General features: G+C 27.0%; 1 protein-coding gene across 1 annotated transcript; it reads left to right on the forward strand.

The window, feature by feature from the left end:
• Window positions 1-6,992: 6,992 nt before the first annotated feature.
• LOC120074715 (plant cysteine oxidase 2-like) lies at window positions 6,993-11,975 on the forward strand. The gene is made up of 5 exons (XM_039027936.1): window positions 6,993-7,788; window positions 9,668-9,789; window positions 10,403-10,559; window positions 10,658-10,861; window positions 11,558-11,975. The coding sequence occupies exons 1-5, from the start codon at window positions 7,557-7,559 to the stop codon at window positions 11,680-11,682; spliced, it is 840 nt and encodes a 279-aa protein (XP_038883864.1). The 5' UTR covers window positions 6,993-7,556; the 3' UTR covers window positions 11,683-11,975.
• The last annotated feature ends 521 nt before the right edge of the window (window positions 11,976-12,496 follow it).

Consider the following 12,496-nt stretch of genomic DNA (forward strand, 5'->3'; position numbering starts at 1 on the left):
ATTTATCTTAAACTTTAATAATTAATAATTAGGTTCCTATACTTTACAATTTGTAATGATTGTCTTTTTTATAAAAAAAATATTATTAAAATTTAATGAAATTTCTTATACACGTATATGAATAAACGGATCGAAAAGCATATTTTTTTAACTCTAAGGTTTTAGTTGTTATAGAAGAAAGTTGGCATTGAATTTTGAAAAGATTTTTCATAATAGGGACTAAATTGTTAGAAATTTCAAAGTTAGGGGCTAAATTGTTACTTATTCAAGTTTAGAGACAGAATTGTTAGAACTTTGAGAGTAAAGGAACTAAAACATTGTTAACTAAAGTTTAAGGTTTAAATTATTATTTTTATGAAAGTTTAAGAATCAGGGGTATTTTGTAACCTTATTACCAAGCTTGTGCAAATTTTGATAGCAAGGCTATGTAGTCAATTGTTAATCAAAATAATTTAGCATTATTACGAAACATTATAACTTACACTTTTGGGTTTCAATATAAAATTTATCAAATATGAATGTACTTCATTTTATAGCTGATTTTTCTAGAAACACAATTGCCAATAATTATTTTAAAAGTTAAAATAATTCCAAACTAGGCCTAAGTATAATATATGAATTTAAGGGGGTATACTAACTACCGTTTTATTTCAATACTTTGAGACTTATTCTATTTTAACACGAATACTTTCATATGTTCAAATTTAGTATCCACTCTAAAAAAATCTCAAAAATAGTATTTACAATCAGTTTAGAGAAATTATTTCAAATGGTAAAATTGTTGAAAATATTTACAAGATATAACAAAATTTTAGAACTATCAATTATAGACGTTGATGGACACTGATAGACTCCTATCATTGTTTATCAATGTCACTGATAGACACTGATAGCAGTGTCTATTATTGATAATTCTAAATTTTGCTATATTTTGTAAATATTTTGATTCATTTTTGTATATTTGAAAACAACCCGTTAGTTTATTGTTAACTATTTTTTTTAAAATAGAAATCTATCATATCAACCTTCTCTTTATAAAGTTTGGAAATAAATTATTATCAATTCCGATAAAAATCAACTCTATACTAACAAAAGATGAACATTAATATTTAATGAAAGTATGTAGATCGAATTTAAACATTTAAAAGTAGATACCATAGCTTTTAGCCTAATATTTTCAATCGTTCCATTTTCTATAACATCGTTACAAGCCAAGTCATATGAAGCAATTAGGTTTACAATAGTGTGAAAATACATTTTGATAACACATCATTTTGTCTAAGAATTTTAATGTTTTAGATAGGAAAAAAAAGGAAAGAATAATACATAAATGATGAAATCAAAATACATCATTATAGGTAGCTATGGTTTTGTTGGGAAGGTGAAAGACAAACATAAAAATGCATGAAATTAAAATCTGTCACATTTTCTCTTTTTCTTGCAGGTTTTGATCTCAGCTAAATCCTTTTATTTTAATTTTCTATGGATAACTATAACATTTTTTCCCCTAACTTTGCCAAAAGGACAAGAATTTTCTTAAAAGAATTGCAACAAAAGAAGTTTTGTCTATTCTATCATTATATGTCATATCATTAATTGAAAATTATTTACCCTTTTTTAGATTCATCATCTATTTTGGCAGATTTTTTTTTAATGAATAAGTTATCTTTTAGTCTCTAAATTTTAATGAACTATTGAATAACTATTTTATTTTTATAAATTAAGTCTATAAATATTGCTTTCATCTATTAATTTATATATTTTCTTATTATTTTAAGAATATTTACAAATTCAAAACTAAATAGTGAAAGAATAAAGTAATTAAAAATAAATTATTTTTATTTTTAAAAATTGACTAAGAATTTAAATATTTATATATAAAAAATATAAGTACAAAATTGGGAAAGAATAACTACAATTTAAAAAAATTAAATGGTTACCAAATGAGACCTTAGTTTTATATGTAACAAGTACTTGACATATATATATATATATTTAAATAGTTGATTTATTACATAGAGATTTAAATTTATGCCTAATATAACCTTAACTTTCATTCTTTCTAGTATACCATGAATTTTGTTAAAAAGTATTAAATAGGTCAATGATATGTTGGATACAAAAATAAAAATTCATAGATATATTGAATATGAAATTGAAAGTTTAAGAACCTATTTAACTATTTTTAAAATTTAGGAGACATATGACACGATTGAAAGTTCTACACTACCGATTAGACACTTTTGATAATTCAAAAGCGAAATAGACACAAACCTTAAAGTTTGATTTAGTAGAGACTAAATTAGTAATTTAACATATAATAATTCAAATGAGGAAGAAAAATACATAAAAGTATTTAATTCCTCATACTCTTATCGTGATTTGATCCCTCAACAATTGCAAGGATAAGAATCAAACATTTGAACTCTAGGAAAAAAGGTCGAACATGATAATTATCATTGAGACTTTGACTAATATGTAACAATCTAGTCTATATTTCTATTTTTTTTTAAAATTAAATGTTCAAGTCTTCAATTCCACATGTTATAAGAGCAATATATATATATATTATGTATGTAAGAATGTATTTTTATAATTAAACTTTTTAAAAAAACATTTATTGTCTATTTAAAAAATATATACATATTAATTTATACCGCTAAATTTTAGGATTCGTATAAATTTAAACTTTGAAATAGTAATTATACTAATTTAAACTATAATTTTTATAAATGTACTAATTTACAACATCTATTATTTATCGTTTGAGAAAACTTCTATGAAACTTATAATTGTATTAAATAAACTTCTAAACTTTATACATGAATCAACCTACGGTATATTTAATCCAACTTCTCAAGTGTTTAATTTTGAAAATAAGTCATTTTTTAAAAAAACATTAACATGTTTGGCAAAAGAGTTTAAATAAAAATGACTTTTTTTAAAAAAAAAAAAATATAATAAATCCAAATAGATCATCAAATACTTAGTCAATATTTCTTTTAACAATTATTCATGTGTTTATTGCAATTATCCATTTTGTAAAACTGATATTTGAAGATCTACAAGTTTGATAAGTAATACATGAGTGAAACGTAATTAATATCTAAATTGATTGACTTATGAACATTTAAGATTTTAATGGACTCAAATTATAAATTTTACACGATAATAATCGAACGAAACCAGGTATAAATGGATATACTTATAAAATTTTAGTATCTAAATGGATATTTGAAAAATTGAGAGATATTACTCAAATTTTTTAAAAAAGGAATTATTTCCACTCCTACTATGTAGGATGTGTTGTACATTTTTTAAAAATAAAAATAGAGAAAAAAAAGGATTGATGGGAAGAATTGGAACAAAATTATTTTTTTTTTGCTCCTCGTTTTAAACAAATGAAGAAAAAGCTATGAGAGAGAAAATGATTAAAAAAGAAAAAGAAAAAGAAAAACATGTACTCTGCAACCCAAATTATTCATGTCTCAAATTAACCATTTTTCCGACACTCTTGTTTTTGCACATATTTGTTCTTTTTTTAATATATATTTTCACATATTAGTTGAGATTTATCATTGAATTAAAATATGGATGTCTCATAGAGATGTCTAATTTTTTTATGAAAATGAGTCCTGTAGGATCCCATCCCGAACGGAACGAAAATTTCCCGATTAGATGGAGAATTGGAGAGAGTGGGAAAAAAAATTTCCCTTGAGCTAAACGGGAGCGGGCACGGGAAATGCATTCCCCGTTCCCACCCCGATTAACTTTTACATATTTATTTAGTATAGTTATCTAATATTGTGTTGTTATTATTATTATTATTATATAAATATTCATTTAAATTTCAAATTTGATTATTTATTGAGAAACATAATGAATATGTTTAAATTTAGATTATATATGTGAATAATTTGATTTATATTTATTTCTTTCTACTAAAAAAAATTAATTAGCTGTTTTAGACCAAAATTTGAGTAATTTATCTTTAAATTCAAATAGTATTTAATTAAAATTTACTCACATTAGTGATTTAAATTAATTGACTTTTTTTTTTTTTTTAAAAAAGAAAAGGTAACGAAAAAAAATTTCTTGCAAGGAATCCCCGCCCCGATCCCTGTGGGAAATTTCACGGGATGGGGAATGAAATGGGGAGCGGGGACGGGATGGAAAATAGCATCCCCGGCCCCGCTCCGCCTCGATCTATTCTCACTTCTATAAAAATATCGATGAAAATATTAATAAAATAACAAAATTTTGGATATTTTAAAAAAATTAGAGAGAAAAATAAAAAATACGAAATAATAAATAAACGTTTTGTATTCTTTTACCAATTAAAATATTTATTAATGTATTGTATTTATATTAAAAATTCTTTATTAATGAAATATTCAATTCACATGTCATAATTTATGAAAGGTAGAAATATTAATAAAAATATACCATAAAGTTTATATATATTTATTTATTTACTAAACCTTTTTGTTTCATTAACAATCATTTAAATCCTTTTTTTTCTAAACAAATGCTAACCCACTTTCTTTGCAAAATCATATAAAAAAGGATTTAAAAAGGATTCAACTATTGTCATATCAATATAAGATGACCAAAAAATAAAAACATTTTATCATTTATGTATATTGATGTAGCTAATAAATAATGAGTGACTGAATTAAGAGCGAGAAAAACCATTTCAAAGTATTTAAAAGAGTTTATGTAAGATATCAGGATCAAAAGGATTCCTTAATTTTGAGTCTATTACTTAGATTTCAAAATATTACATTTTTAGTTTTTAAATTTCGAGTTTAATTTCAATTTAGTTCATAAATTTTAAATGTTATCCTTAAAATTTGAATTTCGTTTCAATTTGGTTCTTAGGTTTCAAGATTTATACTTTTTTGATATCAATATTTTTTTCACTAAATATTCACTCCAATCCTTGGAATTAATGTTTATTAATCAATTTAAAATGATTTTAATGTGAAATTTCAAAATCAATTTCAATAGTGATGAAGAAATAGTAAAATTTAATTAATTATAATATTTTAAATTTCTTTAAATTAATTAATAAACATTAACCTTTAAAGCTAGTGAAAAATCGATATTAAAAATATAAATCTTAAAATTTAGAAATTAAACTAAAATCTAAAGAAAAAAATTATAGATTAATTTGAAATCAAATTTAAAATTTTAAGAACTACGAAGATAACATTTTGAAATATAGAGATCAAATATGGATGTCAAACAAATATTTTTTTTCAATATTTTAAAACTCTAGAATCAAAAAGAACTATTGTGAAGAGCAAGAAAAAAAAAGGTAATTATTCTTTTTTCTTTTCCTAAAAAAAAAAGATGAAGTTTATATTTTATTAAAAAACAAGAATCTTTTATTAAATTAAACTCAAGGCTACAACAATTATTTAGAATGTTGTGCTTTAAGAAATATCTTTTCCCATTAAACCAACACAAAACCACTAACTCAATAGATATGATTATAATAAGACACGTTTCACATTCTCTATCTTGCTTGTCCCAATAACAATCAACCTTTCTAAAGGAGAAAAAAATGTCTATGAAGTTAGTTTTTAACTTTTAGGTGTTTGTTTTATAATATCTTTGGCCATGTTAGGTAAACTATTTAAGATTTATTTAATATCTATTTACTTTTTTTTTATATTAATTTTTGAAAATTAAGCCTATAAAATTATTCATGTCATCTTTAAATTTATTATTTTGTTATCTATTTTTTACCAATGTTTTATAAAACAAAACAAAGTTTTGAAAATCATGACCTTATTTGAATACCATTTTGTTTTTTAAATTTAAATTTATGGATATTATTTCTATCTTCAAATTTCTTTATTTGATATATACTTTTCACCGATGGTTTATAAAAAAATCAATCCAAATTTTGAGAATTAAAAAAAAAAAAAGTAGTTTTTGTCTTTGGAATTTGACTAATAATTAGCTAAGAATTCAACCATTATATTAAAATAAAAAATTGGATGAAATAGGCTTAATTAAAAAAAAAAAAAAACTAAATGGTTACCAAACAGATCTTAGTTTTTTGTTTATAGTTTTTGGAAAAATTATGGTTGTATCCTCACAAATTTCATAGAATGATTTTTTATTTTTGTTAAATAAATACTTGAATTGTTAGTTTAATTCCGAATTCCAAAACAAAAATTTTGAAACTATTTTCTAGTTTTCAAAATTTGGCTTAAATTTAAAAAATACTCATAAAAAATTAAATAAAAAATTCAATAGATGAAAATAATGCTTATAAGCTTAATTTTATATATATAAAAAAACTAGTCCATTTTTAAAGCAAACCTAAAAAAAAAAAGTAGTTTTCAAATTATCTTTCAGAGTAGTTTTTATGTCTATAATATTGAAAATTTATGTATTTTTTTTATAAATGTGAAAAATTATTCCATAGTTAAAAGGAATTTGAGAGGAGATTTTTTATATTCCTATTTTATCCTTATAAATTTTCATACGATTCTTAATTTTTCTTTGTCATAACTATTCGAGATGAAGTGATCATATACGGAATGGTACATTTTTTATGCATGAGTGTGATCTATAACATAAGTTCTTAACATCACGATCGAACAGTAAAAATATATTTGATCGAAAATTACATTTTTCTCTATCTTTATAATTAACTCTAGATTTTCAACTATATTCGACATCTTTTATATTTATAATCAATCAAACAAATAAAAGACATATATATAGAGTCTTACCAATTATATCTATTTTATATTCATTAACCAAAGATTTTTAATAAACAAATAACAATAAAATTCCAAAACTAGAAAATGGTTATAAAACTAAGATCCATAGTAGCATTAAGCAATTTGTAAATTGGAGCTCGTTTCTTGATTCTTCATTCATCTTCAAAGGCGTTCACTTCTTCTTCTTTACCCCCAAAAAGAAAAAAAGAAAATAAAAGGAATCTTTGATTGCCGTTTGTGGAAATACTCTGTTCACACCCATGCAAGAAATCCGCCATTGTTAGGGCTATAAGAGTCAAATTTCACCAGTTGTTTCTAATCCCAAAACCAGGTTCTGATTACCGCCAGTTTATTCTCAATCTTAGGGGCGGCCACCCAACCCCTCGAAGCAGATTTCTCTCTTTCTTCGATTTTCTCTTTATTTTATCCACTTTTTTCTTTCTCCCCCCAGAATGAATAGTCATTCTATCGAAGCAATTCCTCCTGTTCCAAATGGCCCCTGGTTTTCCTTTCTTTCTCCTCTCTTCTTGTTTCTATATAATAATTTCTTATTCCACTTCCTTCTTCTGTTCCCACATCCTCATCTTCTTCTTCTTTCTGACTTGTTACCTTTTCCTAAGTTATTGTTACTTGTTTGTCTCTGATTTCTCTTTTTTCAACGAACCCCATTTCCATTTCTCTTCAATTTTTGATTCTTCTGCTTTATAAAGAGCGACCCAGATCGCTATTCTGCATCCTTCGATGTTTTTCGTATCTGGGTTTTTGATTTTGGGTTGAATCGTTCTGTTTTGAGGTTAATTTTTTTGAGTTCTGATGACGATGGAAAGGAGAGCGGTGAATCGAGGGAGTAAGAGAATTGGGCATGTGAAGAAGGTTCGATATGTTAAAAGGGATATTAAGAGGAGGAAATGTAGAAAGATCAAACGGTCTGTTCCAGTAGTTCCTATGGCGCTTCAGGAACTGTTTGTTTCTTGCAGGGAAGTCTTTAAAGGCCCTGGAACTGTTCCACTGCCTTGTGATGTTGAAAAGCTCTGCTGCATTCTTGGTATAATTCACAGATTGAATCTATTTTCATTTTTTTCATTCATCCTTTTGATTCTTGGACTGTTTGATTTGTCAATGTTCTAAAAATTTCTTGGAAATTAGCTTGGTTTGTTCCTGTTGATCCTTTGATTTCTTTTTTGTCTTTACATTTTTGGCTAAGTGACATGGTTTGGAAAGTTCTGAGGTTCTAGCAGCATTACTATTTCTGGCTACATGCTTATTTTATAGAGCAGCAGTGGATTTTTTTTCCATCATTCTGTTTCTTAAGCTATTTCATGATCTTCCCTTTACTGATTTGTGATATCACATCATGCTTATATGTTAATCTCACCCCTATGCTCTTGAATTGTTTATAGGATTCTTTAATTTTAGACCAGTGATGTTCAAAAAACCCAAAGAGTCAAAAAAATCGATTAACCCAACTCGCGGTTTGTGTCGGGTTATCAGTTCATTTGGATTGGTTCAAATAAATGAAAACTTTATGGGTTGGGTTGGTTCATGGTTAACCTAAATACCCAAGCCAACCCAAACTAATTTGAACTTATCATTAATTTTAAATTGTATAATTTTTTGTACTTATGGTACAATTATATACATATATTTATTTTATAGTTTCATTTCGATAATTTATTCTTTAATAACTCTTAAAAACAATTTTTTTTTAGCACCTTAGAAAGAGAAATTGAGTTGTTAGTTTTAGTTCAAAAAATAATTAAATCAAATTTTTATATATTAACATTTTACTTTTTTTTTTTTAGAACAAACATTTAAATAAATGACCCCGAGTAATCCGAATTAATCCAAATCAAATATTTTATAGTTGAGTTGGGTTCATTTTTAAATAAGAGTTATTTGAGTGAAGAAATTTACCTTATGAATAATTGGATTGAATCTAAAAAGTCATTGAAAGGGAAAAAAAAGGAAGGATTTCTTCTCTTGTGGAAGAGTGGATTATTTTATAAATTTATAGAGATAAACTTGTTAAAATTATCTTTCTGATGCATTACGTTTTTTTTTTTTTTTAAATTTTAATAATAATATCACACACTTCAATGCAGCAACATTTGATTGAGTGAACTTGAAATATTTGATCTTTTTTTTTTTCTTAGCCTCGTGGGACATATTTGAGCCACATAGTTTCTGTTTAACTAGCAGATTTGAAGTATTAAAAAACAAAGGGAATTTGGGGGAATCTATGGTCACCTCACGATTCTCAAATAGAGAATAATGAGATTATGGAATAATAATAAAAAAGCTAAATTATAATGATACTTGAACTTTGCCATTTTTTTCAAACATACCTGTATAATTTTCGAACAAATTTCTGTTTTTAGGTCGGTCACACATCATTTCAAGTCCTAATTTTTGTCTAAATTTTTAAAAGATTTAGTACTCTAATGATAGCTTTGAAACCTTTATTGAGAGGTCAAAGGCAATATTGCAATTTTTAAAAGTATAGGGGTAATTTTGAAGAAAAGGGAAAGCTCAAGGTTATTTTTTATAATTTGACCTAATAAAAAAAAGTAGCAGATTTGTAGGAATAGATTCATCTGCCTGATTAGTATAGTATTTGTTTGCTTACATCGTACACTCAACATACAGCTCTCTCTTTCTCTCTACAAATATTTGTTTATGTTGTGCTTTGTTGTGCCATGGGGGCACATGAGTGATAAGCATCCTTTGATAATTATAATTGTTTCCTTGCTGAAAAGATAACATAACACAATAGAATATGAGGGATTCTGCATCTAAGCACATGGTTTTTTGGGAGAAATTGTAGGGTCCAGGAACATTGGATTTAGAACTTCTGTACTCTGTATTGCTTAGCTTATACATAGTTAAATATTGACCAAATTCTTTTTCTTTTGTCAACGCTGCAGATAATATGAAGGCAGAAGATGTTGGACTTAGTAGTAATTTGCAGTTTTTCAAGCCCAATGTTCCAGTCAAAGGATCCCCTAGAGTAACATACACAACCATATACAAGTGCAACAATTTCTCGGTAAGCATAATGTAGTACCTCTCACTAGTTCCGGGCTGCTTTTCGTCTAAAGTGACCCTTGTTATATTTAAAAGGGCAAGCTTTAATAAACTAGAGATTAGTCAAATTAATATAAATCATGAAATTACTCAGGTGCATCCAAGTTGAATATAAGGAAAGCTTAAAGATCATAAGATACATTAGTCAAAGTGCACAGAATATATAGGGTTGTACTGAGGGCTAGTGGTCAAAGGAGCAAGTTAATAAATTGTGAGATTATTGTTAACTATCTGGTTAAAGCATATATCTTCAATCAAGAGGTCGGAGGTTCAAATCTTCCGTTGAAGTAAAATAAAAGAAAAATTATTGGACAATACCTATAGTGAGCAAGCTTGTGAACTACAATGAGGGGTAAGTTACAAATCCTGAAAAGCTAAATATGTACAGTCAAGAGTACACATTTATAAGCCGAGATCATACCACGAGCGAACTACAAATCTAGCTGAGCTGTGTGTATATTCATTCTCTATAGGATATGTAACACCTATTATTTCAATTTCCAAAATATGTTACAACATTTTATTGCTTGGTTCCAAATTTCTGATGGCTTATTTTTTTCCCCTCTTTATTACAGTTGTGCATCTTCTTCCTCCCAGCAACTGGTGTAATCCCTCTACACAACCATCCAGGAATGACGGTTTTCAGTAAGCTTCTGTTGGGGAAAATGCACATAAAATCTTATGATTGGGTTGATCTAACCAACAGTGATGATCCTGCCCAACCTTGTGAAAGTGAGCACTCTGAAGTTTCTTATTATAAAATATGAAATTGTTGGGAACAATTCTTGTTGTTGACTATGAAGTGATGGTGGGTTGTTTTTGTTCTGCAGAGAGATTGGCAAAGCTGAAAGCCGATGCTGTCTTCACTTCACCCTGCAGTACCTCTGTTTTGTACCCAACATCAGGAGGCAACATCCACTCATTCACTGCTATAACACCATGTGCGGTGCTTGATGTGATTGGACCACCTTATTCCATGGAGGACGGCCGAGATTGTTCTTATTATAAGGAACATCCCTATGCCTCTTTTACAAGTAAGTTTCAAATCATGTTCATTATTTAATTACTTAAGTTGACTTTATGGTACTTGAAATTATGCAAAAAGGGGCTGCTGTTTTGTTTGGTTGTGTATTCTGGAAATGACCTTATTTGAACAGATCTGTTCTATAGGTTATATAAATGTGTCATTAAGTTCTAAGATTGTGTGTTCTGGAAAACTTTGTTTGGATACTTGTTTTCACTAGGTTGTTTCGTGTTTGGAAGCGATTTTGAATGGGTAAAATCTATAGTAATCCTTGTAAAGTTGGAAAGAAAAAAAAAAAAACTGTTTTTGAAAGTGACCCTTTTTTTTGTCATGTGGACTTTTTCAGATAGTGAAATTTTGACAAGGTCATGAAAGAATACTTTGGTGGGACGTTGTTATTATTTTATTATTTTAAAGGGGACTGTAATTCTTATTTCAGACTTTTTCTCCCTAAAATAAAAACAAGAATTGTCTCTGAAAACCACCCTTTTTCCATACTTTATTATTTTTTTTTGTTGATGTCATGGGGATCACCGGTTAATACGTCTATATACTAGTTGAACTACGCTAGTTTCGGAAGGGAATTGTTTTTGTTAGGAGATTATGTTTAACGATAATTAATATGCACTTCTTCTCTTGAAGTCAAAATTTGCTGTTATTTTATGTGTTACGCTATTCTTATTGTGTTAAATGTTTTGTAATGCAGATGGTGAAATGGAACTGGGAGAAGAAGAGGGTGAGGGTTATGGATGGTTAGAAGAGATTGAGGTGCCAGAAAACTCTCAAATGGATGGAATAGAATACTTAGGCCCTCAGATTGCTGACATTTAAGCCTAGTTTTGTTTTGTTTAGTTTGCCTCACATTCGTTGCCTCCACTTCATAATCACCTTCTCCTTCTTTATTTCTTTCTTCTTTTTCATTACATTTTATTTTTTTGGGTTAATTTTTTTTTTAATCTTTTGACTGTAGAGAGTGCCTCCAAAAGCCAACTTCTTTTGGTTGTTGTATATAAAAATGGTACAAAGTTGTAACTTTCAAGTCTTCTCCTTTTCCCCCCTCCCATGGATGTTTGTTGAATTTTTCTTGTTTCAAGAATGAAAGAGTTTCTTCTTGTTCTATTTAATCATTTGATGTAGTTATGGTGTAAATTGTTTAATAAAATCTTGACAGAAGTGTATTCACTCAACGAGAATTATATTAAAAAGAGTTAACAAAAATATTAAATTAGTAAATAAAAATTTTATGTTTTTTAAAATGAGTTAAAATGTTTATTATTTATATTATATTCATATGGATTGGTATTAATTTTTCAATATCGCCTCCCACCCCACCTCACCCAGACTTACTCAAATAATTTTAAGTCGATTTTAAATCAAAATCACGTGGTAGTAGTTATAAGTCACTAACGAAATGTAAAAATTGATTCGTTTATAAAAATTTTAACGTTTAAATTTATATAAAACAATTATTAGTTTGAAATCTGAATTGATATGACAATAATATTTAGGGATATAAATTCATTTTTCCATGAATTTTATGTTGAACAAGGTTTTTCAAGGTAATAGTCAATATAATTATTTGAAGTAATGTTTCTATTGACATAATTGAGGGCATGTTTGGCTCATGTTGAGTTGAGTTGGTATG

The sequence above is a fragment of the Benincasa hispida genome, chromosome 3 (assembly GCF_009727055.1).
Source record: "Benincasa hispida cultivar B227 chromosome 3, ASM972705v1, whole genome shotgun sequence".
Lineage (NCBI taxonomy): Eukaryota > Viridiplantae > Streptophyta > Magnoliopsida > Cucurbitales > Cucurbitaceae > Benincasa > Benincasa hispida.

Bases quoted from the DNA above. Each gene is read 5' to 3' on its own strand.
- LOC120074715 (XM_039027936.1), top strand. From the start codon at position 7,557: ATGACGATGGAAAGGAGAGCGGTGAATCGAGGGAGTAAGAGAATTGGG. The intron at 7,789-9,667 runs GTATAATTCACA...TCAACGCTGCAG, and splicing joins AAAGCTCTGCTGCATTCTTG to ATAATATGAAGGCAGAAGAT. The intron at 9,790-10,402 runs GTAAGCATAATG...TCTTTATTACAG, and splicing joins ACAAGTGCAACAATTTCTCG to TTGTGCATCTTCTTCCTCCC.